The sequence below is a fragment of the Myotis lucifugus genome, unplaced genomic scaffold, assembly GCF_000147115.1.
Source record: "Myotis lucifugus unplaced genomic scaffold, Myoluc2.0 scaffold_1852, whole genome shotgun sequence".
NCBI classification, from domain to species: domain Eukaryota; kingdom Metazoa; phylum Chordata; class Mammalia; order Chiroptera; family Vespertilionidae; genus Myotis; species Myotis lucifugus.
In genome coordinates this window covers 1-27,747 of record NW_005872900.1, presented here as the reverse complement: position 1 = coordinate 27,747, position 27,747 = coordinate 1, and the positions used below count along the sequence as shown (strand labels likewise).

General features: G+C 58.7%; 1 protein-coding gene across 14 annotated transcripts; it reads left to right on the top strand.

Annotated features, from left to right (window-relative positions):
- On the top strand, nucleotides 1-27,741 carry KLC1 (kinesin light chain 1). Of its 14 annotated transcripts, none has more exons than XM_023748813.1 (16): nucleotides 1-279; nucleotides 2,364-2,594; nucleotides 4,949-5,027; nucleotides 5,471-5,696; nucleotides 6,224-6,311; nucleotides 6,804-6,905; nucleotides 7,790-7,963; nucleotides 8,069-8,168; nucleotides 9,321-9,370; nucleotides 9,443-9,510; nucleotides 10,535-10,643; nucleotides 12,605-12,766; nucleotides 18,845-18,975; nucleotides 24,469-24,556; nucleotides 24,702-24,768; nucleotides 25,556-27,741. In XM_023748813.1, exons 1-15 carry the CDS (start codon nucleotides 19-21, stop codon nucleotides 24,741-24,743), a joined length of 1,911 nt encoding a protein of 636 aa, XP_023604581.1. In that variant the 5' UTR covers nucleotides 1-18; the 3' UTR covers nucleotides 24,744-24,768; nucleotides 25,556-27,741. The 14 variants fall into 14 exon arrangements, with proteins under 14 accessions (XP_023604581.1, XP_023604580.1, XP_023604582.1 ...); XM_023748812.1 differs by having other exon boundaries at nucleotides 24,469-24,577; XM_023748814.1 differs by lacking the exon at nucleotides 24,469-24,556 and having other exon boundaries at nucleotides 12,629-12,739.
- Nucleotides 27,742-27,747: the final 6 nt, after the last annotated feature.

Below are 27,747 nucleotides of genomic sequence, written 5' to 3'. Positions count from 1 at the left end.
CTGTCTTTTCCCTCCAGAATGTATGACAACATGTCCACAATGGTGTACGTGAAGGAGGACAGACTGGAGAAGCTCACGCAGGATGAGATTATCTCCAAGACCAAGCAGGTGATTCAGGGGCTGGAGGCTCTGAAGAACGAGCACAACTCCATTCTTCAGAGTTTACTCGAGACACTGAAGTGTCTGAAGAAAGATGATGAGAGTAACCTGGTGGAGGAGAAGTCCAACATGATCCGAAAGTCCCTGGAGATGCTGGAGCTGGGCCTGAGCGAGGCGCAGGTAGGAGCCAGGGCTGCGGCCTGGAGGGCCGGGCGGGCGGGTCCATGGCGCCTCACGAACCAGAATGCAGAGCCCTATAGAGCAGCGGTTCTCAACCTGTGGGTCGCGACCCCTTTGGCGGTGGAACAACCCTTTCACAGGGGTCGCCTAAGACCATCCTGCATATCAGATATTTACATGACGATTCATAACAGTAGCAACATGACAGTTATGAAGTAGCAACGAAAATAATTTTATGGTTGGGTCACAACATGAGGAACTGTATTTAAAGGGCCAGAAGGTTGAGAACCACTGCTATAGAGTAACAGGGTTGTGCATGTTAGATACATGACGGTTGATTGGGGCGCGTCTGAACTTTAATAAGCAGGGCCAACACGTGTCCTTTAGGCCTGGATTTGGCTGCACACATCAGAAAACAAAAACGGTGGCTCACATCTCAGAGGCTGTGAACCAAGCCCCAGGGTGGCTGTCCCAGCCAGGGTCCGCGGCTGCCCCGTCACCAGGGACCCAGGCCCTGCCGCCCTGCTCCCGGCAGCCTGTCTCCCGGACTAGGACAGCTCCGCTGCAGCCCCGGGGCCCCGCTCTAGCCCCAGGAGGGCAGGAAGGGCGCTGCCTCCTGCTTCCTAGAGCAGAGCGCTCTGCTCCCACCTTGCTGCAGGACACTCCGTGGCCACGCCGCGTGGGGAGATGGGAGTGCATCTTGCCCTTACAGTGCCCGGCTCTGAGCAGGAAGGAGGGAGCGTGGCTGTCCGCCGGCAGCTATGGCCTCTGCGGCACCCAGGCAGGGCTGTGTAGATCTGACAGACCTTCGTTTCTGTCGTGCCAGCATAGACGGGAGACGTGGAGCATGCGGTGCCCCTCGCCCCATAGCTTTTGGCTTTGCCAACGTATTTCAGGTAAAATTAGGTACTTAGCTTTCTTCTTTTTAAAAAAATATATTTTTTATTGATTTTTTATAGAGCGGAAGGGAGAGGGTTAGAGAGTTAGAAACATCAATGAGAGAGAAACATTGATCAGCTGCCTCCTGCACACTCCCTACTGGGGATGTGCCCGCAACCAAGGTACATGCTCTTGACCGGAATCAAACCTGGGACCCTTCAGTCCGCAGGCCGACGCTCTATCCACTGAGCCAAACCAGTCAGGGCCTTAGCTTTCTTCTTGTTGGTGTGACTGGAGCAGCAGCAGCTGCCAGCTCACCAGCTCCTGCTGCTGTGGAGGCCTCCCTCCACACCTGTGCCCACCTCGCCCTCGCGGAGGCCTCCTCCTGACCCTGCTCCGCGCCAGAGAAAGACCTTGAACTTGTTTAGTTACTGCGAAGCTACTGTGCTGCCAGTTCTGTTGTTGAAAAGTGATGTGAACGTGAGTTTCCTTTTTAGTTTGGCAGACGTTGGGGTAGAAAGGAAGAAAAAGCCCGCTTCTGGAGTTTCAGCTCTCACAGGAGGAGGAAAGGAAGAGGGCAGGGCAGGGGGCAGGTCTACAGACCGAGGCCACTTCCCAGCTTTCTCTTGCGCTCCAGTCCCGGGAGCGCACAGCTGCTCAGTCCCCGACGCTGCTCAGGGCCCGCAGGCACAGTCCTGGGCAGCCCCTCGCTAGGACAGACTGTGATGGGAGCGCCAGCGCCTCTGACCTGTGAAGCCAGTGGCAAAGATGCCTTCCCTTCCCTTGGCACCTGGAAGATCTGCCTGCCCTCCCTTCGCCTCCCCCCGCTCCGGGAGTGACCACACTGCACACTTTTGCGTGCAGGCACACACAGTGTCACGTCGGGGGCACGGCGGTGAGAAATTGCGTTGGAGCTGTCTGGATGGAAAGTAAAAAATGCATTTTTATCAGAAGAGTAGCTGTGCGTGCGTTGCTCGTCCACTGGAGAAGCTCTCAGACAAAACACACGTCTATTTTCTGTAGATGCCCTGGGCATGTGCTACTCCTGTGGTGTCCCGTGTGTGGCCTGTGACCGAGGTGGACACGGGAGTCACGGCACGGTGCACCGCGTGCTTGGGGAACGAGCCGCAGGCGGAAGCCGCAGCACGGGGCCTGGGTGGAGGGAGGCGGGCTGGGACCGCTGCCGCAGCCCGTGCCGTCTGCAGGTCATGATGGCCCTGTCCAACCACCTGAACGCCGTGGAGTCGGAGAAGCAGAAGCTGCGTGCGCAGGTGCGCCGCCTGTGCCAGGAGAACCAGTGGCTGCGGGACGAGCTGGCCAACACGCAGCAGAAGCTGCAGAAGAGCGAGCAGTCTGTGGCCCAGCTGGAGGAGGAGAAGAAGCATCTGGAGTTCATGAACCAGCTGAAGAAATACGACGACGACATCTCTCCGTCCGTGAGTGGCTCTGTGGGAGCGCGGTGCTGGCCGTCCCGCGGGAGGTGGGAGGGGCTTCCGCACCGGGGCCAGGGTCTCCCCTCCAGGGAGGCACTGAGCAAGATCGCGGGTTGCGGTCCTGGGACTGAGTCCCTGGGCAAGTCATAGACATTCCCGTTTTTTAATTTTTAATTTTGTTATTGAACAACTTTTTAGGTTTTGTGGGTTTTTTTGAGAGAGAGAGGAAGGGAGAGAGAGAGAAACATTGATGTGAGAGCAAAACATTGATCAGCCACTTCCCACACGCCCCCTACCAGGGATCCAGCCCGCACCCTGGGCATGCGCCCTGACCAGGAATCGAACCAGCAACCCTTTGGTGCACGGGACGACACCTAACCAACAGCCACCCTGGCCAGGGCCTTTTTCTTTTAATTCTCACCCAAGGATATGTTTTTCATTGATTCTGGAGTGGGTGAAGAAGGGAGAGAGGGAGAGAGAAAGATTGATCTTTGCCTCACATGTGCGCCCTGACGGGATTGAACCCACAACCTGGGTATGTGCCTTAACCAGGAATCAAACCCACGACCCTGACCCTTCAGTGCAAGGGATGATGCTCCAACCACTGGACCACCCGGCCAGGGCCATTGAAGTTCTCTTTGCCGTATTCTTTTCTTTGTGTGTTTTTTAGAAGAAGGGTCAGAAAATGTAAAATACGGTAACTATCAGGTCCACGGCAGAGAGGCAGCATTACCTGTGACGGGTCTGCCCAGCTGGGCTCTGGCGCCCTGACCCACGGCGGTCTGGCGTCCATGCCTGTCAGGTACTGGACTCTCTAGGTCCACAGCCACCGTCCAGTCCTGACCCAGAGTTGGGGCTGACTGTGGTGGATGGTGCCGTGGGCCTGCCTTTCTCTGCGGAGCCTGCCCCGCCCCCGGACACCTGCTCTCTGCTGCCTTCTCCTGCCTCCCTCGGGGCCCTGCCAGCTCACTTGTGGTTTCTGGAATGTTACGGTTCTCCAAGGAGCTCAGTTCCCCCCTTTCTGTCTTTGGATGTTGATCCCAGTCTTGATTATTTTTCATCCAGTATTTCTGATTCAGTTAACTTAAAAACAACAATACCTTTTAAATGTTAGATTCACACAAGAGGTGAGAAGATAGAAAAGAATCCCCATCTGCCCTTACCCAGCTTCCCTGCGTCACGCCTCACATCCTGCAGTGCGTGTCGCAGTGAACGCAGCGCCGTAGCCCTGCTGCAGGCTCGTGGGTTAAAGAAACAGACCTCGGCCGCAGTTCAGGGGCAAAGCTGAGACACGCCGGCTGCAGGTTCTTCCCTGCACACAGCCCGTGTTCCCTGTCCCCGTCCGTCCCTCCTGCCCAGGCCCATCCTGAGTCTGCCCTGCATTTGAGTGCTCACTTTTATTTTATTTCATTATTTGTTACTTTTTTGAGCTCCCATTTTCCATTGCCCGCCTGGTGCTGGGCCTGTTCACTACATAATCTGTGACCAGTGCGTCCCACACGTGTGTCTTCAGTCTGAGCCCTCGTCCTGAGCAGACATGACCCTGTGTCAGCTTGGGCTGCCGCACAAAACGCCACCGACGGGTGGCTCGGACCACAGACACGTCTCCCGCCCTGGTGGCTGGAGCCCGAGACCGGGCACCCGCAGGGCTAGTGTCTGGGGAGGACTCTCTTCCTGGCTTGCAGACGGTGACCTGCTCGCTGGGTCCTCACGGGGCGGGGTGGGGGCGAGAGAGAACACGCTCTGGTGTCTCCCCTGATTCGGGCAGGAACCCACCACGAGGGCGTCCCTCACACCGAGTCACACTGCAGCTGGAGGCAGCCCAGTGCCCCAGGCCTGCGTGGACTCGCCCAGGTCTGCGTGGACTCGCCCAGGTCTGCGTGGACTCGCCCAGGTCTGCGCGTGCAGCCATGCGGCGCTTTACGTTTCCACGTGTGTGGTTTTCGAGTGGGTTTATTTCCAGTGAGAGTTTCCCTGCTCTGCTTGAACTTCCTCAGAACCCAGACAGATTGTGGATAATCCTGTGTTTGATCTTAAAAATGGACCATCTTTTCTAAGGTGTTTTTAAAAAATATATTTTTATTGATTTAAGAGAAGAACGGAGAGGGAGAGAGAGAGAGAGAGACATCAATGATGAGAATCATGGATCGGCTGCCTCCTGCACGCCCCACACTGGGAATCGAGCCTGCAACCCGGTCATGTGCCCTGACCAGAAATCGAACTGTGACCTCCTGGTTCATAGGTCGATGCTCAACCCCTGAGCCACGCCGGCCGGGCTCTAAGGTTTTTAATTAAAAAGGTCATAGCAGAGGTTTTATAGCCCTTGTGAGCTAAGATAGTTCTGGGTTGGTTTCCAGGAGGACAAAGACACCGATTCCACCAAAGAACCTCTGGACGACCTTTTCCCGAACGACGACGATGACCCCGGTCAAGGAAGTACGTGGGCGGATTGGATGCCGCATGCAGCAGAGGGAGGTGGTCTGTGCGTGGGACGCGATTGCGCTGACTGGCGGGCTTCTGGGTGGCGCAGCGCCTCACAGGAGCGCGTGCACGCTCGGACCCGCGTTTCCCCAGAGTTCAGAGTTTTCGTGTTGGGATGTAGCGGCGTTAGGCCAGCCGCTCGGCATGGGCCAGGCACAGCAGTTCCGAGTGGGAAAGGCAGGGCTGTCTGCCTGGGCATCTCGTTGTGGGGGGTGTGTGTGTGTGTGTTTTTGGGGGTGTGTCACCCGGGAGGGAGCTGCTGTTACCAGCCTTCCCAGGGGTTGCGGGACAGGTTTCCGTGGTAGGGAGGCCACGTGCCGAAACGGGGCCCAGGCCGGAGGGGAGTTTAACCGGGACGCCTGGGGACCCTGTGCCGCTGACGCGGACCCTCTCTGCAGTCCAGCAGCAGCACAGCAGCGCCGCGGCGGCCGCGCAGCAGGGCGGCTATGAGATCCCAGCGCGCCTGCGCACCCTGCACAACCTGGTCATCCAGTACGCCTCGCAGGGGCGCTACGAGGTGGCCGTGCCCCTGTGCAAGCAGGCCCTGGAGGACCTGGAGAAGACCTCCGGCCACGACCACCCGGACGTGGCCACCATGCTCAACATCCTGGCCCTGGTGTACAGGCTAGTACTTCCTCCGTCCTTCATTTCTCCAGCGGCTTGGTTCCAGTTCAACAAACCTTTTGTTTAATGATTTCAGAGAGAGGGATAGAAACATCCATGATGAGAGAGAATTACTGGTTGGCTGCCTCCTGCATGCCCCCTACTGGGGATCGAGCCCGCAAACCAGGCATGTGCCCCTGACCGGGAATCGAACCGGAGACCTCCTGGTTCTTGGGTCAACGCTTAACCACTGAGCCACACAGGCCGGGCTCAACAAACAGTTTTTGAGACCCAAGTATATGTGAGCCTTTGGGTTGGCTGTGAGGCCCTCGGGCTGAACACGTAGCTCTGTTCTCAGGGGAGTTCAGCTTCCATCTCTGCTAAACGGCCCGGGGACAGAGGAGGGTGTCCAGAGCCTTAGCTTCTCGGAGCCTCCGCTCCTCATCTCGCAAATGGGGCAGTGACAGTCCCCGTTCAGAGGGCCAGGGAAGGGCGGGGGTGACGCCTGGCCTGCTGGCAGACAGAATACTCCCAGTGCTTCATTTCAGAGACCAGAATAAGTACAAGGACGCTGCTAACCTGCTGAACGACGCCTTGGCCATCCGCGAGAAAACGCTGGGCAAAGACCACCCCGCGGTGAGTGGGCCTGATTCTCTCTCCTTGTAGATGCTTGGTTTTCCCTGAGGTTTTCACCGACGCATTTTACTATTGAACCCACAGGGAAGGTAAGCGCTGCCTTCCGCTAGATGGCACAGGTAGGCCTCCCGCCAGCTCCCGCGGGGACTGGCACCAGCAAGGCCAGCGCACGCCTCGTCCCTCCCAAATGGAGCACGCGCTGTAGTTCTTGATCCGGAATCGAATCGCATGTCTTGTGAAATTCTGTCCTGCAGAACTGGGTCCTTTTTAAAGTCTGCTCCCATTTGCACACAGGCTGTGGTGGGCGGTGTGGTTCCCAGTGAGATTTATTAAAAATCAAGATCCCGCGATGCTGATTGTGTAATCCTAGCACCTGTGGTGTTGCTCTGTGATCTCTGTCCGGTGAATTGCTCTCTTGCTTTTGATGGAACTCGGTCCCTGACCGCCCTGAGCACGCCAGCCACGCTCACCCTCTCGCCGCCCCTGTTGCAGGTGGCAGCAACTCTGAACAACCTCGCGGTGCTTTACGGCAAGAGAGGGAAGTACAAGGAGGCGGAGCCGCTGTGTAAAAGAGCCCTGGAGATCCGAGAAAAGGTGCGGCACCGCGTGGCGCGTTATTTATGCGTTTATCTCACTTTTACTTATTTTGAATTTACTGTGTTGGGGTGGCCTTGTTAATGGGGTCACGCAGGTTTCAGGTGTGAGTTGGGGGCTTTTAGAGGACTTCCGGTTCACCTTTGACAGAGGTAGGTGGGCACTGACGGTTTACGAGAAGTAACTCGTTCCACAAGGTGGGCCACCCTCAGCGACGCAGCTGGCCCTGCCGTAGGGTGCGCAGGGGCAGGGCCAGGAGTGGTGCTGAGGGAGGGCTTGCTCGGGACTGGACGTTCCCTCGGCAGCGAGCATGTGCCCGCCCGGAGGAGAGTAGCCACCAAATAGGCTTCTGCAGCTTTAAAAAGGGAACGTTCTTTCCAGACCTAAGGATGGACTCGGCTGTAGATTAAGTCAGTGGACGTCTGCCCACTGCTGCGTGGTAGGGTGATTGCACTTGAAGGCAGGCTGGCTGGCGGGATTGGGCGGGATTGGGCGGGAGACTGGGAGTTCCTTTTGAGGCTGGTTGCACAGGAAGGCGTCAGGCAGGGCTGGCTAAGTTTGGGCTGTTCCAGGACTTGGCAGTCATAGTAGCATTGGCTTCAGAAAAGCCAGTTTCCTCCTCAAAATGTGCATGACGTTCCCACCACGTAGGGTCGTTGTAAGATTTAAGGAAGCTAAAGCATGTAAAGGGAACCAGCCTCTCCCCCGCCCCCCAGGAGAGCCCCCCACGTTCTGGCTGCGTCACTTCATCACAGGGCACGGAGCCGCACAGCCCCGCAGCCTGGAGGGCGGCCTCCGGTGGACGCTCAGGAAGAGCTCACGTGGGGAGCGGACTGGCTGGTGGTGAGGCAGGCGGAGGTGCTGACACCGTGCTTTGTTCTCAGGTTTTGGGGAAGGACCACCCGGACGTGGCCAAGCAGTTGAATAACTTGGCCCTGCTGTGCCAGAACCAGGGCAAGTACGAGGAGGTGGAGTATTACTACCAGAGGGCCCTCGAGATCTACCAGACCAAGCTGGGGCCCGACGACCCCAACGTGGCCAAGACCAAGAACAACCTGGTAGGTGGGCCGGGGCGCGGGGAGCGGGGCGCTTCCTAGTGGCACTGTCCCGAGGAGCGCGCTCATTCGCGCGGGAGGATGCTGAGCACCTCATCTTCTTTCAAGGCCTCCTGCTACCTGAAGCAAGGGAAGTTCAAGCAAGCAGAGACCCTGTACAAAGAGATCCTCACACGTGCGCATGAGCGGGAGTTTGGCTCTGTGGACGGTAAGGATGCCCTCGTTTCTAAGCAGATGCTGCTGCAGGCTGCCTGGCAGTCCTATGCCAGCCCGCAGTTGGCACACCCGCGTCGTCACAGCAGTTTCAAGATGCAGCTGACTTGAGCGTTAGAAATGATTTTCCAGACGGCACTCAGAGGAGGGGCGGGCACAGCTGGGTGCTCGTGGCACGTTTGTTCATCTCTCAGTGACACGGTGGACACACGCGTGCTCACCCGGCATCTCTCACCTCTGTGGGGTGATGGCCACCTGCCTCAGCTTTTCACGCTGTCCTCTCCAGAGTCCACGCCTGTTTCAGGCACAGCCCAGATGCACCAACTCTAGAAAACCTCCCTGGAGTCATTCATGCTTTCTAGAATGTTCTTACCGTGCTGGCGGGGACCTGCCAAAGTGCACATTCTCCACCGGCCCAGGCCTGGCCGTCACACCCTCAGCATCGGAGGTGCTCAGGGCCCAGTTCTGGAGGGAAAGCTGTCAGGGTTCCAGTGGCTCAGGAGGCCGCGGGGACACGAGGCACTTGCTTCCCTTCGCTAGGAGTTCACTGATGTTTGGAAAGAGGACGGTTGCTGCTTGTTGTCGGACTCTTGTTTACTGCGAGGTTGTTCACATTTTAAAACTCCCGAGGGCTGTGTGCAGATTCCAGCGTTAAAAGTTTCATGATGGCCCTCGCTGGTGTGGCTCAGTGGGTAGAACATCGGCCTGCGGACTGAAGGGTCCTGGGTTCAGTTCTGGTCAAGGGCACATCCCCAGGTTGTGGGCTTGATTCCCAGTGGGGGGCGTGCAGGAGGCAGCCAATCAGTGAGTCTTTCTCTCTCTCCCTGTCTGAAATCAATAAAACATATAAAAGAAGAAAAGTTTCATGATGGGAACCCTCACGGGTGTCGGGTTTGCTGACGCCTCCCAGGTCTGGTACGTTTCCTCCCGCACCTCTGTCCCCCGCACCGCACGAGCCGGCACTTCCTGCGAGCTCGTGTGGTCCTGTCCTCCAGCCTGTCCTCCGTGGGAACGGCGCCCATCCACGAGGGAGAAGTCACCCCAAGCAGGATCCTAGAACAGCAGGAGCCTTGCAGTCCCTGGAACGTGGCCCCCTTTCACGGGGCTCGGTCACCTCCGCTGACAGTGTGTTGTTTTTCTCCCTCAGACGAAAACAAGCCCATCTGGATGCACGCGGAGGAGAGAGAGGAGTGCAAAGTGAGTTCCGCCCCAGGGCCCCGCGGGCTCGGTGCTGCGGGGCTGCACTCACCACCTCCTCTTCTCCTTCAGGGGAAGCAGAAGGACGGGCCCGCGTTTGGGGAGTATGGCGGCTGGTACAAGGCCTGCAAGGTGGACAGGTGCGTCTGCTTCCCTGCAAACAACAGCTGTGGACGGGGCTGCTGGGGCCTGACAGAGCCGCTGGCAGGGCCACGACTGGGCAGCGTTCTCACGGGTGTGGTTTCCTCGGGCTCCACTAAAACACCGTCACTTTGGGAGGAGGTGCCCCGCCGTCCGGGTAAAACACGGCTCGGTGCACTCACGCTGCTCTGTCCAAGGCTGCCGACCACATGGCAGCAGGAGAGGGCCCAGGGGACACGGGAAGGCGGCCGCAGAGCAGGGCCAGCAGCCCTGCAGGAGCCAGCACTCACAGACCCCTGCGGGGACGTCTCCTCTCGGAGACCCTAAGCCGTGGCCCCCTCTCCTCGCTGCCTTGGCCTCCGTGTCTGCAGAGGGCAGTGTGAGCGCCCGGCGGCCCTGTGAGCCGCTGCCTGTGCCTCCCACACCAGGCCTGCCGGCCGCTTCCCCCGACTGGAACCCCTCCTGCTCTCCTGACTGCTCGCCAACTCCTCCTCTAAGACTCAGTTTCCCAGTCATCTAGTTCGGGAAGTCTCTGACCCCTAGCCCGGTTCCCCGTGGCGCGGACAGATGTGCTGGGGGTGGGGGCTCTCCGACACGGGCACAGCTGCTTCATGCGTCTCCTGACGGGCCGTCGCACCAAATGAACGGGCGTGGCTGGGCCTGGAAGGCTGCTGGGCACAGCGCCGAGCACACGTCCCTGCTGGCTCTGCTCCGTCACGTCAGCGCTCATCCCGGGGTGGTGAGGGGCGCCCTCTCACTGCCGGACGATACGCTCACTGCCGGGAAGCACGGTGTCCCAGACAGCCCGCGCAGACTCTGTGGCGGTGGCCAAGGTCCGAGCTGCCGGGCAGCTCTGGGAGGCGGGAGCTGGAGGGAGAAGAGCTGCTGGTCCCCTTACGTGGGAAACAAGGGCCATGGAGCCTGAGAGCCATTTCTCACCAACACCAGTCCTCAGATCCCGCGCTGGAGGTCGCGGCCGCTCGGAAGCATGTTAACAGCTCAGCACCGTGTGCTCTCTTCCAGCCCGACCGTCACCACGACGTTAAAGAACCTCGGGGCGCTCTACAGGCGCCAGGGCAAGTTCGAAGCTGCAGAGACCCTGGAGGAAGCCGCCATGCGGTCACGCAAGCAGGTCGGTCAGCCCCTCTCTCTAACACGCGCCTTACTGAGATCTTGACTTAGAGATAGAAAGTTCGTAATGTATTAATTTTACAAATAAGATGATATTGTTTAAATACTATACGTCTGACCCAGAAACACGAGTAGCAGAAGAGAACCCCAGTCGATCCAGTCCTCCAGAATTGGAAATGGGCGCCCAGAGCGGGGGCAGCGTGTGCACACGTGTCTGGTGGGTCTAGTGCCCAGGGCGTGTGAAGACAAGGCCACGGGGCCTGGGGCGCAGAGCACCTGCTGGGCCCGCACACAGGTGAAAGGTGCCCATCTGTAGTCGTAGGGAACGCACTTTAAAGCCACACGCACTTCTTCACACCCAGCGGGATGGCTGCGATAAACAGAACGGAAGACAGTAACTGGCACCGCGTGTGCTGCTGGGCCGTGACCGGGCCGCCACACAGACACCACCCGCGTGAGCCAGAACCCCCCTCCTCGGCGCACACGGCAGCTGAACGCAGGCCGGCGGCCCAGGTGCTGCAGGTCCTTGTCGGTAGGTCCGCTCTGGAGCGCTGTGGGCGCGAAGCAGCAGGGCCTCTGGGGAGGACGCAGTGCTGGGTCCTGTGAGCCTCTGGCCGCGCTGGCAGCCGCTGACCCGCCGAAGCCGTGTCCCGTGTGCTTTCTGTTCACAGACACCTACGTGGGTGCATTGGTGATGCGTTAGCACCAGTTCAGGGCCCAGCACCGGCTCAGGCCCGCGGGAGGCCCACCTGCACAGGCGTCGCTCCGTCTGTGTGCACTTAGGGACCTGGGCGCGCCGCAGCGCGGGGCGGGGCTGTTCAGGCAGCGAGCGTCCAGCAGATGGGCAAAATGCGGAGAACGTGGACTGAGTAACGGACGGAGCAGGCGCTGTTCACAGCGCAAAGAGTGTCACCTTGGCGCCTGGCGGGCCGTGCACACCGGGTGGCAGGTGCCTGCGAGAGCACTGGGTGTGGGTTTGGGGTTACAGGTGAGTTCTGGCAAGCGGGTGAGCGCACACGCGCACAGTGTGGCCTCTCATGCCGCTGGACTGTCCCGTCATGTAGGCCTAGAGACACCACGTCCACGGGGGTGTCGCACGAGGTTCTTAGCAGTAAAGAGGTAGGAGGACTGAGGCGCTTTCCTTCACCAACCGAGAGCAGTGATGCCCCACACAACTCGCACAGGAAGTGAGGGCACGGAGGCCAGTTTCCTGGGTGAGGAGCACGTGTAGTGGCCGTGGTCGGGCCGGGCCTCCCGAGGAGGAGGGCCCATCGGATCGGCACAGGTGAGCGCTCCACGAGCCGCTGGGTGAACCCATGCGGAACCAGAGGCACGTTGCCCGCAGTCATCGGGCCCGGACGTGCACAGGAAGCCTGTTGTGTGTTAACCCGCCACATGCTATTACAGACATGTGTGAGGAGTGCCTGCTGCTCAGCACTTCGCAGACGGAGCGTCTGCTCTGGACGTGCCTTTGTAGTTAGTGGCTGGTCTTCAGTGTCACACTGAGAACACAGTCATCCATGAGTTTCCAGCAGGTGCTGCCTGGGAGGCGTGCACGCCAGGGAGTTAGTGGTGACGTTAGACACGGCATTCCCATCCCACCACCACACTTCCGAACAGGAGCACGGGGAGGGCTCCAGCCAGGACCCGCCCGTCCGTCACCATCACGGGCATGCCTCCGGTGCCTCCCCTCCCCGCCCACCATCGGGCCTGTTGTGAAGCCGTCCCAGGGAGTGCACCAGGGCCCTTCCTGCCGGACCCCAGCCAGCGCCACTCGCTGGCTCAGTCTGTGACTTGATGGGAGGTGAACGGGCTCAGGGAAGGCACCCCTGCAGGGCGCGTCCCCAGGACACGGTGGTCATTCCCTGTGGTTCAGAGCCTGTGTTTTCTAGTGACGTTTCTGTTTGGAAAACCCTAATCAGCTTACGTGCTAACAGGTGAACCCTCCCGCCTGACTCGCAGGGTCTTGACAATGTTCACAAACAGAGAGTGGCCGAGGTGCTGGGCGACCCCGAGGGCTCGGAGAAGCGCCGGAGCCGGGAGAGCCTGACCGTGGACACGGTCAAGTACGAGAGCGGCCCTGACGGAGGGGAGGAAGTGAGTATGGGCGTAGAGTGGAGCGGGGTAAGTACAGCGCGCGGCCCCGCCCCCGCAGCCCTTCTTCTGTCGACTCTGCTTCCCTCCACTCCAGCCGCAGCTCTGCTTCTGTAAGTCCCGTCTCCTGCTCACCCTGAGCCTGCGCCTCCTGGAAGTGGCCGTTTTCTCTCCATGAAAGCTGTTGGCCTAGCTTCCAGCACCTAAATGCTGATTGAGTGTCCTGGTTGTTTAAAGCACAGTCCGTAGTCCGGTTTTACTTTAATCATAGGAAGCGTGCAGGTGACTAACTCGCTTGTTAACTTACCTCTTCCCCGCTAACTCCAGCGCCCCTCATTTACGGCCCGGCCGCCGTAGGCCTGGTGGGAATTACTGTACAGGCCTTGGACGGGCTGATGTTCCCGGCAGAACTTGTCTAGGGAAGGGGCAGGGCAGGGGCAGGGCAGGGGCAGGAAGGTTCGGTGGCCGCACTTCGTGTCCCACCGTGGTCCTGAGCGCCAGTTCTGTGGGGTCGGTCCATCGCCCTTCACGACTCCCTGCCACAGTTTTTCGGGTCCAGAACCCGGGCCTGTGTTTGAGACATGTCAGCCCCTGGTGGCTCTGCCTGTGGCCTCCCTCGTGGTGGCCTGTGGGTGGGGCCGGTGCAGGGAGCTGTCAGGGAGTGCAGAGCTGGCAGCTCGGTGTCGCTGTATCGGGGAGGAGTGGCTGCAGGTGAGCCTTGCCGCCCAGGTGCGCTGGTTTTTCGAAGCCGCAGTAGTGCACCCTCAGCTGTCACCGCAGATGTTTTGCCGAGTAGTTTTGGCTTTCTCGTCTGTGTTTTTAAATCTGTGTTATCCTTTGGGATTTCCTGTAGCTGCAGCACGTTGGTAAAGGTGAGCCTATGAGATGTTCCGTACAGATTGTTATTGGCCAAAATTACAGGGAGAACATCTGGGCCGTCTGTCCGCAGCTTCCTGGCTTTGGTTTTTTTCTGTGCCAGGACAACCAATCAGCATCTGCTCTGATCACTCACGCCCTTGGGCGCAGTCCCTGCTCGCCCTCAGGCCTGCTGTGTGCGCCCCCTCCCGGTGCTCTCTGCTCTCCTCCGCATGCGTCTGAGGGCGGGCCCTTTGCTAGTCGGCCGCCGCACCCGTGCAGGTGCTAACGCTCTTGACGTTCGGCAGGAGCGTCTCCTGAGACAGTATTTCTAGGTCAGCCTGTCTGACATCGTGATGACACAGCTATTGCTGACCGTCTTCAAGGCCGAGACCCGGGGGAGGGCTGCCTTCATCCGGGCACGCCCCCATGTTTCACATTTCCCTCCTCACTCGGCATGCACTGTCCCTGGGGGTGCTCACACCTGGGGCTCGGACACCTTCATGGTGCACTTTCAGGCCCTCGTGGCTCTGCATCTCTGACAGCCCGTCCCGGGCACGTGCAGAGAGGCCGGCCGGACCGGAGGAGCCTGGGTCTTAGCGCCCGGGGCAGCAGCAGGAGCCCTCTCCCTGAGTGGAGAGTAGGGAAAGCAGCAGAGGGGCAGTGACCGCCCAGGTTAACGAGGTGGCTGTGGCGGCTGGGCTCACCGCTGGTCACCGAGGCCACCACTTAGACTCAGCCTGTCGCCTCATGGGACGGCCTCGGCTCCCAGGCTGGCTTCCTCAAAGCTCTAAGGTTCCAAGGAGGGAATGCTGAGCTCTCCCAAAATTTGACAAGTTTATTTCTTTATTTTTTTAAAATATATTTTTATTGATTTTTTACAGAGAGGAAGGGAGAGGGATAGTGAGTTAAAAACTTTACAGAGAGCCCCCTACTGGGGTTGGAGCCCCAAACCAAGTACATGCCCTTGACCAGAATCGAACCCGGGACCCTTCAGTCCTCAGCCAGAGGCTCTATCCACTGAGCCAAACCAGTTAGCAAGCATGCGGCCCGCCGGCTGCGAGTTTGGCATGCTTGGGTTAGGGTGACATGTTATTTGTAAAGCATACTTCTATTGAGAAGAGTCACTAAGGCAGCAGGCACACGCAGAGGTTTGAGATCAGCTGTGTTGAGGTATAATTGCTCGCAACCAAAGGAGCCCGTCCTCAGGTCACCTGCAGCCATGCTCCGTCCTCCTGCAGGGAGAATGGCGGCTCACGCTGTCTGCGGGCGGGGGGCCCGGCCACGGTGAGAACCGCCCCCTGTGGCTCCGACAGGCCTGGCCTGTTCTCTGCTCGACTCAGTCGTCCTGAGCACTGTGACCCAGGCCTGGTGAGGAAGTGCCATTGAGGCTTCACTTGACATCGGGCTTCTCATCAGATTCTAGTTTAAGAAGAATGTCAGTGCTCTCTGCAGCCGCCCCACAGGGCGGAGCGAGTGCTGTGGGCAGGTCCAGGAGCGGCCACAGCTCCTCCAGTTGCAGCCAATTCCATCGACAGGCAGGGTCGCTCTCAGCGCCAGAAACAGCCGTCGCTCTCAGCGCCAGAAACAGCCTTAGAACAGGGCAGCGAGTCAGGTCAGGGTCCTGCCTGGGGGTACTGGGCATCTGGGCCAGCACAGAGCTGGGCACAGGCTGTTAGAGACGAGAGCAGGAAGGACTGGCCCCAACCAGGACCCCATGTGAGGGTTGGGCAGGGGCTTGGCCCTAGGGGACCTGCTCTCCCCAGCAGGCCTGGAGCCATCCTGTTTGGTCTGTGAGGGGCAGCTGCTCCCGCCCTCTCCTCTGCAAGTGCCGGGCTGAACGGAGGTCCCCGTCAGGGCACCTCTGAGGGTGTCCTCCTTGATGGTCCTGCTAAGCACACAGATGTGGGCTGCAAAGGAACCTTTAGGGGTGAAATTGGACTCCCTTGGCCCCCGTTCATGTGGCTTCGTGTTGGCTGATAGGCACGTGTATGTCCGGCCACTGGGAGCCCCAGGCCTGGTGGCTGAGGCCCCACGTCGGCCTTCCCTCCGCACTGTCCCTGCAGTTTGTGGGGCAGTTCTCTGCCGGTCCTTCAGGAGCAGCCCCCACTCTTCCCGCACTGCTCCCGCGTGGTATTTCTGAAAGCTTCAGTACACTACGCTCTTACCCAGGGTTACTGGGGAATTGGGTACACTGTGAACTAGGAATAGATTAGCCCTGGTCGGTAGCTCAGTTGGTTAGAGCATTGTCCCAATACACCCAGGTTGCAGGTTCGATTCCCAGTCAGGGCACATACAAAAAGCAACCAGTGAATGCATAAACAAGTGGAGCAACAGATCGATGTTTCTCTCTCTCTCCCTCTCTTCCTTCCTCTCTCTAAAATCAACCAATCAATATATTTTTAAAAAGAGATTAATATTCATTTTAAAACTAGAGGCCCGGTGCATGAAATTTGTGCACTGGGAGAGGGAGGGGTGGTTCCCTCAGCCCATCCCGCACCCTCTTGCAGTCCAGCCCTCGGGGGATGTCCAACTGATGGCTTAGGCCTGCTCCCGCCACCACCGCTGTGCTCGCCAGCCATGAGCCTGGCTACTGGCTGAGTGGGCTCCCCTTGTGGGAGCACACTGACCACCAGGGGGCAGCTCCTGTGTTGAGCGTCTGCCCCCTGGTGGTCAGTGCATGTCATAGCGACCAGTCGTTCCATCATTCGGTCGATTTGCATATTAGCCTTTTATTATAAAGTTTTTGTGTGGAATATATTTTTAAAAATTGAAGAACACTCAGTCACCTGAAACCCTTACAGTGATCCCTGCTGTGCTAGCCAGTGCGGCAGAGCCCGCTGTGGAGGTGCTGGGCCTGCCCCGGAGCAGGAGCTGTTCCAGCGGCAGGTGCAGGGACCCACCAGCCCAGCCCTTTTAAAAAAATGTGTCTTTATTGTTGAAAGTATTACAGATGCCCCTTTTCTCCCCCCATTGTCCCCTCCCCCACTCCCCTCCCCCCCCTTCCCACACCATTGTCTGCCCATGAGCCCTGTGTGTATGCATATACGTTCATGGGCCAGTCTCTTCACATACATCCGTCTGATGCATGCTCCTGAAGCCCAGCTGGTTCTCACAGGGTGTAAGGGGGTGAGCGCAAGTGGTGGGCAGACCACTGCCCAGCCCCAGCCCCAGGGCACCGTGCTGCCCCAGCCCAGTGCCAGCCTGTGGCCAGGATGGAGGGAGGGGAGGGGTGGGGAGAGGAGGGCTGAGAGTCCGGGGTGGGGGTCTCCCCTCTGCTGGGTGTCCAGCACTGAGCTTGGATGTGAAGGCGGATGTGCTGTTGATGGAGTTACATTACATTTCACCACCTTCTGCTGAAGAGCAGCAAGAGCTAATGTTTTCTTGTCCTCCCAGCGCTCACGGGGAGTTGGTAACAAGTTTTATTTTTCCATTTTAAAGATGAGAAAAATGAAGCTCGGGCTGGTTAAATGACTTGCTCAGCGTCCCATGGTGAGTCAGAACGGCTGGGGCTTCGGTGCCAGACGGCCAGGTCTCTCCGCAGGCCCAGGATGGCTGCTGCCCGTGGGAATTGATTCTAGAAAGTACTTTACTGGGGTTGTCAGTGCATGTTCAGAAGGTGTTGCAGACCTCAAGTCTCTGCGAGGTTCGTGTTCTTAAGAGAAGGCCCTCCCTCCCTCTGGGGAGAGCTCACAGCTCAGGAGAGGGTTCAGGGAGTTGGAGCGCCACACGGCGCCTCCGGCAGCCTCTCTTGGCCTCGGTGTTGCCCCTGCAGAGCCTCCTTCCTGACCACTCGGTGGCGCCTTTTTATTTTTATAGCCAGTGTCAGGGAGGTCCTGGCCAGGCGCACCCAGGCCCTGGGAGCACTGGCTGCCCCCGTGCACGGGCGTCAGGCCCAGCCCTGCTCACACGGGGCGCAGGTAGTCCGAAGCCCCCAGTGCCCGCTCTGTGACCTAGAAATACTGTGAGCCGGCGGGCGGCGCGCGGGCAGGGGCCTCCCTCCGAGTTTCACCTGGCTCTCTCTCGTTTCTGTCTGACAGGCCTAGCTGCCTTGTGACTCTGTCTCCTGCATGACGGGCGGCACCTCCAGCTCCCGCTGCCGCGGCTGTTAGCGACCCTAGGATCTTGTCCGAGCTCCACCTTGTGACGGGCATTCCTCTCGGTGCTGCTGTCCTTTGGGGGGTCCCTCTCTCTGTATACACGTAGCTTTGCTGGATATGTACTTAGTAATATAAACTGTATCAATAAAAACCACGTACTGTGTAACATATGAGCTTAAAACTTCAGAGCCATTAGCTGTCACTTAGCTGGAAGGTAGTTAGAAGTGTCCGCAGGCGTTACTGCCGTGGCGGACGGTGGCCGTGGCCGCTGACTCGCTCGGCTGTGAGTAGGGCATGTGCTCCCAGGTCCTCAGACGGCGCCCCTCGCCGGGCCTGGCTCCCCGGCTCCCGCCCCAGTAGCAGCGCTGTGTAGTCTGTGTGGAAATTGGGCAGTTCTGCTTCTCTCTACTAATCTGTGTTGGTGACTGTGTACCTGTCTTTCTAACTTCTAATAAACTCACTGCAACTGACTGTCTCCGTGTCTGTCTGCTCAGAGTGTCCCCCTCCCCTGGACGCAGCCTCGCGTACGTCCTGGGGGCGCGGCTGCTGGCCCTTCCCTGCGGTTCATCCGGGAATGAAGTCTGTGCCCTCGCTCTCCTGCTCTCTGTGGTCCCCACACTCCCGGCGGGTCCTGGGCATGTCTGCGTGGACAGGACGGCCGCGGGCCTTCCTGCTCCCCACGTCCTAGTGTCCGGCTATTCCTATAGAATGAGCGTTTCCTTACGTACTGAGGAAACAGTGCTTCTAAGTGTCACATTGTGACGGCGTCTGAAGGAGCTGGTCTCGGGCTGGTGTCTCGCCCGCCTGCTGCTCGCTGTGGGATTGGATTTCAAGCCGCGCGACCTTTCCCAAGACTTTGTTATCTTTTGTTTCAAAGCAGCAACACAGTTACGTTCCTGTGGGAATGTTATTTTTGTTTGAGCTTCTTCACGTTCAAAAGTTTTCATGGTCATTAGATACGTTTTAATTACATTTAAAATGGGGAGTTTCTGTTTAAAGTCCACTGACACCCTGGCGAGTGGTCACTTCTGTGGGCTGGGAGTGACGCCCTCCAATGACAGGTCATGGTCTGGTTCTTGTCCCTCGGCTGTGCCCGGGCGGGACGGGGGCGGGGACGGGGACCCCGGCCTCACCGTGTTCCCGTCTCTTTCAGGACGGCACTGGATCGCTGAGGCGCAGCGGCTCCTTTAGCAAGCTGCGGGCCTCCATTAGACGCAGCAGCGAGAAGCTGGTTAGGAAGCTGAAGGGAGGAAGTGCCCGGGAGAGTGAGCCGAGGAACCCCGGGTAACTATCTTGGCGCCCCCCGTCCCACCTGCTCAGCGCCGTCTGCTCCCGCACCGACCCGGGCCCCGGGCCCCGAGTCCCGGCCTCCCAGCGAGGCGGAGAGTCGCTGTGCAGCGTCCTGCCGGAGGCCGTGGCTCGTGGCTCACGGGAACGTGGACGTCTTTGTTCCGTGGTCAGGGCCTCACCGGCGACAAGGAGCCTGCACGGTTACCTGTGCACATTGGCTTGTCTGCCTGCACATGACCACCTTCTAAAGAATTAGCTCGACTTAGATCCTGAAAACCAGTCTCAATCTTGTAAAATCAAAGGCCACCTCTGCCTGTGAAGCTTTGCACAGTGTTAACAGAGGGAGAAAGATGGTTTCAAATAGAAGGATCGCCATGTCAGGGCTTTAGAACGCGAGGCTCCGTGTGTTTAAAAGGGTTCGGTCATGGGTCTTGGAACCTTTGAACCATGACTTTCGTGGCCAGAGGAGTTCGGTGCGAAGGAGCCCTGTGCCCACGAGGGAGCTGGGCGGGGTCTCTCCTGGGTCACTGGCCTGGGCGCTGCTGTTTGGATGCATTTCCCACAGAAGCACGGTTTTGTCAGCTCTTCCCTGAAACTCACTTTCAAAATGGCACGTGCATCTCACTGGTTGATTCTAAGTAAAACTCTTTTATTTTTTCATCCTCACCTGAGGACATGCTGAGAGAGAGGAATGGAGAGAGAACCATCAATGTGAGAGAGAAAACACATCGATCGGTGGCCTTTCGTATGTGCCCCGACCGGGATTGAACATGACCCCCCGGGTATGTGCCCCGACCGGGGATTGAACATGAACCCCCAGGTATGTGCCCCGACCGGGGATTGAACATGAACCCCCAGGTATGTGCCCCGACCGGGGATTGAAGGTGAACCCCTGGGTGTGTGCCCCGACCGGGGATTGAACATGAACCCCCAGGTATGTGCCCCGTCCGGGGATTGAACATGAACCCCCAGGTATGTGCCCCGACCGGGGATTGAACATGAGCCCCCAGGTATGTGCCCCGACCGGGGATTGAACATGAGCCCCCAGGTATGTGCCCCGACCGGGGATTGAACATGAGCCCCCAGGTATGTGCCCCGACCGGGGATTGAACATGACCCCCCGGGTATGTGCCCCGACCGGGGATTGAACATGAACCCCCAGGTATGTGCCCCGACCGGGGATTGAACATGAACCCCCAGGTATGTGCCCCGTCCGGGGATTGAACATGAACCCCCAGGTATGTGCCCCGACCGGGGATTGAAGGTGAACCCCCAGGTATGTGCCCCGACCGGGGATTGAACATGAACCCCTGGGTGTGTGCCCTGACCGGGGATTGAAGGCGAACCCCCAGGTATGTGCCCCGACTGGGGATTGAACATGAGCCCCCAGGTATGTGCTCTGACCGGGGATTGAAGGTGAACTCCCAGGTATGTGCCCTGACCGGGGATTGAGCCGGCTCCAGCCGCTCTGGTGGTCAGTAAAACTGTTTAGCAGGTGATTCCACTTGCGGTTCTGTGGGTCGGAGCTCTCACGTCTCAGGACTGAGACCAGTTCCTCGGGTGACATTGGAGATAAGAAGTTAGGGGCCCACTCAGGTGTTTCCTTTGCCTTTTCTTTGCCAGTCCTCACCGGAGGGCGTTTTCCCATTGACTTTTATCCAGGATGGAAGGGGAGGGGGGAGAGAGACATCAGTGTGAAGAGACACCTGGATGGGTTGCCTCTGCGCTGCGCCCCGACTGGGATTGAACCGAGACCCTGGGTGGGCCGGCCGGCACTCACCACAGCACGGCCAGGGCTCCTTTGCGTTCGGGGAGGGGCAGGCTCGCCCGCTCCTTGCTGGCCGGGTCCACCTCAGACCCGTGGCGTCAGCCAGCGCCCGGCCTCTCTGCTGTGGAGGGATGCGTGTCTTACAGCCCAAGGGGGGCGAGTTGGTTTTAGGAAGCGGCTGTTGCCCGGCCTCACCCCGTGTGGTGGAGCCTGAGCCCCATGGGCATCTGGAGAAAACCGCTGGGAAGAGCCTGTGCCGGGACCACGGGCTCTGAAATGCCGCTCTGGCCGTGACCGTCCTGCCCACGCGCCGGAGCCGGCCGGGCCGCGGGCCTGGGGAGGGGAAGCAGGCTCCGCGTCGCCTTCAGAATGACTGGCTCTGGTTTTAAAGGCTACGGTGTCCGACTAAGGACAGGTAACTACTGTCTGCGTTTTAGAGGAAACACTTTTTCTCAGAGCGGATGAGGGTCTAGACCAGGGGTCCTCAAACTACAGCCCGCGGGCCACATGCAAATACAAATATTCTATTTGTTCCCATTTTGTTTTTTTACTTCAAAATAAGATATGTGCAGTGTGCATGGGAATTTGTTCATAGTTTTTTTTTTTTTTTTAATATATTTTATTGATGTCTGAGGGACAGTGAACTGGCCCCCTGTTTAAAAAGTTTCAGGACCCCTGGTCTAGACCAGAGGTTCTCAACCTTCTCACCCCCCAGTGGGGATGCGCCCGCAACCAAGGTACATGCCCTTGACCGGAATCGAACCCGGGACCCTTGAGTCCGCAGGCCGACGCTCTATCCACTGAGCCAAACCGGTTCGGCTCATAGTTTTTTTTTAAACTATAGTCCGGCCCTCCAGCGGTCTGAGGGACAGTGAACTGGCCCCCTGTTTAAAAAGTTTCAGGACCCCTGGTCTAGACCAGAGGTTCTCAACCTTCTGGCCCTTTAAATACAGTTCCTCATGTTGTGACCCAACCATAACATTATTTTCGTTGCTACTTCATAACTGTAGTGTTGCTACTGTTATGAATCGTCATGTAAATATCTGATATGCAGGATGGTCTTAGGCGACCCTGTGAAAGGGTCGTTCCACCGCCAAAGGGGTCGCGACCCACAGGTTGAGAACCGCTGGTCTATAGTGTCCATCCCTGTGCGGAGTGAGCGCCCCGAGCCGGGCGAGCGAGGTGACCTGTGCGCAGGTGCTCCCTCAGGCCCTCGTCTAGGGCACTCGCTGCTCGCTCGAGGGTCTGTGTGTTGAAGCTTTTTCATTGCGAGGCCCAGTCCTGGCCCAGTTCCTGTGACCTGGGCCCCCGCCTGTGAGAGCCCGAGTGTCCTTTCTCTCGGCATGTCTTCCTCCTCTTCCCCGGAATGTCACAGCATGAGCACCCGCGTGGTCCCCCCCAGCCGGACACACGTGCGTAGACTAACACGTTCGTGTCATGTGCAGTCCTATCTGAGATGACGCCTTAGTGAACGTTTTGAAAAACTAAATGACTTTAGAGACTTCATCCCAGCCCTGGCCAGGTAGCTCAGTTGGTGAGCGTGTCATCCGCATACGCCAGGGTTGTGGGTTTGATCCCGGTCAGGGCACATACAAGAAGTTACCAATGCCCTGACCGGTTTGGCTCAGTGGATAGAGCGTCGACCTGTGGACTCAAAGGTCCCAAGTTCGATTCAGGTCAAGGGCATGTACCTTGGTTGCGGGCACATCCCCAGTGGGGAGTGTGCAGGAGGCAGCTGATCGATGTTTCTCATTGAAGTTTCTAACTATCCCTCTCTCTTCCTCTCTGTAAAAAAATCAATAAAATATATTAAAAAACAACAACAACAAACAAGAAGTTACCAATGCGTCACTAAGTGGGACAACAAAATCAATGTTTCTCTCTCTCCCTTCCTCGCTCTCTAAAATAATATTTTTTTTACAAAAAAACTTTATCCCATAAAATCATACATAATCTTCCCAGGTAAGGGCGATGGTAGTAACTGGCCCAGTGGTTTCCAAACTTGAGCATGTGTCAGCATCTCCTGGGCGTTAGTAACACGCAGTCCCGAGTTTCTGATACAGCGTGCCCCCTAACCCCACCCCCCCCGCAGCAAGGTCCCAGGTTCCCCCGTGGTCATGTGCAGCTGGTCGGACCAGGTTTGCAGAACCGCTGCCCCAGCTGCAGGAGCAGGTGTGCGGCCGGGCGTGGCCTGTGAGCTCTGTGCTGCCCAAGGTCTGAGCACACGGTCAGACGGATCTGCGGTGCCCTCCTCGGTCGGGCAGAACCGAGCAGGAGTCATGTTCTTTCCGTGTCTTGAAGGAACAGGAGCTTGAGGATAAAGGTGGTGTAGCTTTCTTAGAAAACGGCAGTTAATTGGCCAGTTAAGTAACAGAACGATTGAAGATGCCACGGCTCACTTGTGGCTCGGTTTGATGTTATCCTTTCTGAGTCGTTGCGAGTAGAAAACATGCAGCAGGACCTAGCAGGGCGGTGGGCTCATCGGGCGCCCTTGGTCCTGGTCGGACGTTTTGGGCGTTTTACTTGGGGGTAAGTGAGGTCTTTGCTTCTGGTGCAGTTTATCCAGCGAGAACTTGGTGCCTGCCGAGGGCCGGGCTGTGCCCGTGGCTCTGTGGCCGCGGCCGTGCCTGGGCCTCGGTGCCGCTCCTGAGTCCCTTCAGCCTGGCTGCGCCCACCCTGCAGGCTCGCGCTTCAGCGGCGGCCGCGCCCTCAGCCTTCACCTTGTGTTGCAGGGAGTTCAGGCTCCGAACGGCAGGCCCTGTTGCAGACACAGTATGACCCCTCGCTCGGTTAATTTAGCTCTAAAGCGACGGTGACTTTCTGGTGGACGGCATCTGTCAGGCGGTTACAGTGACTCGACACTTGTCTGTGATTTGGTTCAGGTTGTAGGCGACTTGGGTGTTTGATCAAGTAGTTTAAGGTGTCGAGGGGAGAAAATTATATGTGTGAGTCGCTTCCTTTAAACGTAAAGTCATGAAATTTGTTATACATTTTGATTTATAGGCAGAGAAATAGCATTAAAGCTTATTTTACTAATGAAAAGAATTGTTTTTACTATAAAAAGCACGGAGTACAGAGTATTACTCACGTGCTCTCACCAGTGGGTTTCGAGTGTGTCTCTTGAACATGCTCCGTAGAGGGATGAGTCTCAGTGAGTCACCGTGGTTCCTTCCTGAGACCCAGCTGGGGGCCTGGGGACCCCCATGGGGAGTTGGCCAGCTGCTGGGAGCACCTCGGCTGCAGCGGGAGCAGGTCTTAAAACGTGTAACTACAGCGACACGGGAGGTGACGTGTGGTATCACTGTCGTGTAACTACAGCGACATGAGGTGACGTGTGATGATGTGTAACTACAGCGACACGGGAGGTGACGTGTGGTGGTGGTGTCGTGTAACTACAGCGACACGAGGTGACGTGTGATGATGTGTAACTACAGCGACACGGGAGGTGACGTGTGGTGGTGGTGTCGTGTAACTACAGCGACACGGGAGGTGACGTGTGGTGGTGGTGTCGTGTAACTACAGCGACACGAGGTGACGTGTGATGATGTGTAACTACAGCGACATGGGAGGTGACGTGTGGTATCACTGTCGTGTAACTACAGCGACACAAGGTGACATGTGATGATGTGTAACTACAGCGACACGAGTTGACATGTGCTGGTGGTGTCGTGTAACTACAGCGACAAGAGTTGATGTGTATTGTTGTCGTGTAACTACAGCGACACGGGAGGTGACGTGTGGTGCTGTAAGACAACTGTTTTTGCTGAAGAGACACAGAGAAACTACTTTTTCTCAGCAGTAAATACAGTGAGACCTGGGACGTTTGTGGTGAGATTGGGTGGGCATCCCTGTCCCAGTGAGGGGCCCAGGCCTTGAGGGTGGCTTGCTGGTTCTTGCTCCTGGCTGACCGTGTGTGACGTTTGTCCTTGCATGTCCACTGTCCTGGTTGCAGCATGAAGCGAGCCCGCTCTCTGAATGTCCTAAACGTGGGTGACAAGGCAGCTGAAGACCATTTCCAAGTAAGGAGCCCCGCCCCCCGCCCTGACTCCCAGACCAGGTGGCGGGCGGCCGCAGGGCCTCTCGAGCTGGGTGACAGACAGACAGACAGGCGCCACGTGACGTCTCCTGAGCATTGACTGGGGCCGGGTTATGGGAATGTCACGTCATCAGCATTCTCGGTACATTAATCAATGGCCTTGAGAAATGGTCTGGTCGGCCTGATTGAAATGAAACCTTCTGATGGAGTGATGTCTGCACGTGGCCTGTTCACTTGTGTGACTTTAGCCTGCATGGCTAATGGTCCAGTTCAGCTGTTACTGGTGTGAGGAACGGACACGCTGTCCGGCATTGAACCTGTGAGCCTGTCACCTTCACATTGAAAACTCTTGGCACCCTGTTCTCTGTCAGAAAGGCCTTTTCTCATTTTTGTAAATGTCTGGCGACTGTGGGTGCGGCCAGGCCTGGGCCCTGGGCCCGCCTTGTCTGTCAGGTGCCGGGCAGCCGGGCTCCTCTCAGAACCTTGGACCCGGCCGCACCGCTCCCTGGGTGCGTTGCCGGCTTTCCCGTTCCCTGCAGCACCTGGGACTGTCCAGGCCGCTCTCCCTGGAAGGGAAAGGCCTCTGCTGGACGCTCCGGGCGGGGCAGGGTGCAGGGCCCGCAGTGGACACGCCTCTCCCCCGCGTCTGGTGGTGGCACCTGCTCGTGAGCACCAGGCCTCGCGTGACGTGGAGTTTGAGCTGAGGCCGCTGGGCCGGCGCCGTGCGGAGAGCTGGTTGAGTGTAATTTTCCCATTTGTTTTTCATGCAGGAACGAAATAATTGTCTCGCAGATGCGAGAGCTCTGAGTGCCAGCCACACTGACCTGGTGCACTGCGGGGCCGGGCCGGGGCCGAGCTAGATAAGCCGAGCCCGCCCGCCAGGCCCTGCCCACGCTGCCCGGCAGGGAGGCCGCTCGCTCCCTTCGCGAGGTGGTGACCCGCCACCCACGGAGGCTTGTCCGAACTGTTCCGTGGTCTGCAGTCCTGGTGACCGAGCGCTGCCGGAGCACGACCGTGAGACCGGCCTGGCGGGCCAGGCTGCAGTGCGGCCAGCAGCGGCGTCCCCGCGGACTCGCTGCTTCTCACGGACACGCACTTTGCACGGCCCGAGCTGGTTTAAATTCAGACTTGTTGATGCGGTACTTGGTGGGCTGTAAACGGAGCGTCTGGAACCTTCAAGTCCATCTTTGGAGAATAAGCATCTAATGACCCGTAACGCCTGGAGCGTAGTGGGGGCCAGCGGGGAGGGTCCCTCAGGTGCCAGGTCCCAGCTCCCGGGCAGGGGCCGCGTACTCGGCTCCCGCCCTGCCCACCCTTCGGAGCCCTGGCCGCACTCCAGGCTCCCATGTCTTCTGTTTAAAAAGCTCTTCTTTTTGGTCCCGTAATGGTGGGTTTTGACAGGAACATTTTCAGATCAACCCTCAGGCACTGTTCCTCACAGGACTCTGAGCTCAGCCAGTAGGTGAAGCAAGTGCTCACCAGGTGACCCGTAGGGGTTCCAGGTGAGAACGCCTGGGCGCACGCAGGAGCACGTCCACGCCGGGGCCAGCGCTCCCTTCAGCCAGGTCCGACCCACCGGGCGTCCGTCCGCCTGAGGACCATGTATGTTAGTGCGGGGCACAGGGGCGCCCAGCGGCCTTTTCCACATGAACAGCGCTGGGCTGGCTCCAAGCTGCCTGGTTCTGGCGTCGTTGGCCGAGTGGGACGTGGGCTGGAGGCAGCGGCACGGGGGTCACAGGGAGGCTGACTCAATTCCTTTCAGTCCCCGTGATTACAGGCTGTTTGTTGGTGACAGTGCGCCTTGCTCCCTGCGGGCCGGCTGGCCTCCTAGTTCCTGGGCACCTGCGCTACCCACGGCCGGCACGTCCCTGGCAGCCGCCTCCCTTGGCCACCCTGCTTTTTGGCTCCATTTCGGTTTGCAGGTTCTGATGGGTCAGGTCCCTTTCTACACGCACACGCCGTGGGCCGAGAAACCTGGAGAGGAGAGGGCTCTGGCCCTGCGGCCACGGCTCCATGCGAGGCAGCAGCATCGCCAGGTGCCGTCCCCTTCACTCCATGTGGCTGGCTTCTCCCACGAGTAGCACAGCCCCTGGGACCCAGGGCCCCTGGTGACAGGTCCCTTGGAGCAGCTCCCAGGAGAATGGACCGGGACTCCCGTTGCTGGGGCCCATCTGCCAGGACCCTTTCCTGAGCCTGACCGCTCCCCGCCCGGCCCGGCCCCCTTGGGTTGTGGTGCCTTCGCAGGTGGTGGAGGGTTAGGGGTGAGAGGACAGACTGAGGCCCTTGTGACGGCTCCATGCTCACGGCCCATGCGCGTCGGCACCTCCTTCAGGCCTGCTACCTGCGTCTTCCCCTTCTCGGAGCAAGCTCTGCGCCAGGCGGCCCTGTGTGTTCCTGGGGGGCCAGCCCATTCCCCATGGTTCCTGCCCGAGTCCTGCAGGCACACACGGAGGCCCCCCACAAGCATCTGAACCAGAGGCGGAGGGCGTGGGGAGCAGGCCTCCTGACCCTGCGGCCTTCACAAGGGGGTGCAGGCAGTTCCGGAGTTAAAAAGCCCCCGGGATGTCATGTGACTGGGACTCAGTGCTCATGGGGAAGTGCGAACGCTAAGGACCTGCACGTCAGGCAGGACCCGTCTCGCCGTGTAGCGTGTTCTTGGGCCGCACGGTGCGGGCTGCCGTGGGACACGCTCATATGCACACTTGGCAGCAGGTCACGTGCAGACCACCCTGTCCCAAGGGAGCCCCACCCCAGGGAGAATGTGGTCCCCAGCATGGGGCTGACCTCGAGGGGGTGGGGTGCAGGTCTGAGGATGCGGGGGTGCCGAGGCCCAGGGGGCAGGCAGGCGCTCCTTAGGGACTGTCGGCTCCTGGTCGGTCTGTGCTGGGTGGGCAACCCTGGCCGGGGGAGCGGAGGGGGGCAGGTCACCTCAGGGTCAAGAGCTGGGTCGCGGGACACATTC

Excerpts from the sequence above, each read along its gene's own strand:
- KLC1 (XM_014450225.2), top strand. The coding sequence starts at position 19 with ATGTATGACAACATGTCCACAATGGTGTACGTGAAGGAGGACAGACTG. Across the intron at positions 12,767-18,844 it reads TGGGCGTAGAGTGGAGCGGG|GACGGCACTGGATCGCTGAG; the intron begins GTAAGTACAGCG and ends CGTCTCTTTCAG. Across the intron at positions 18,976-24,701 it reads AGTGAGCCGAGGAACCCCGG|CATGAAGCGAGCCCGCTCTC; the intron begins GTAACTATCTTG and ends TCCTGGTTGCAG.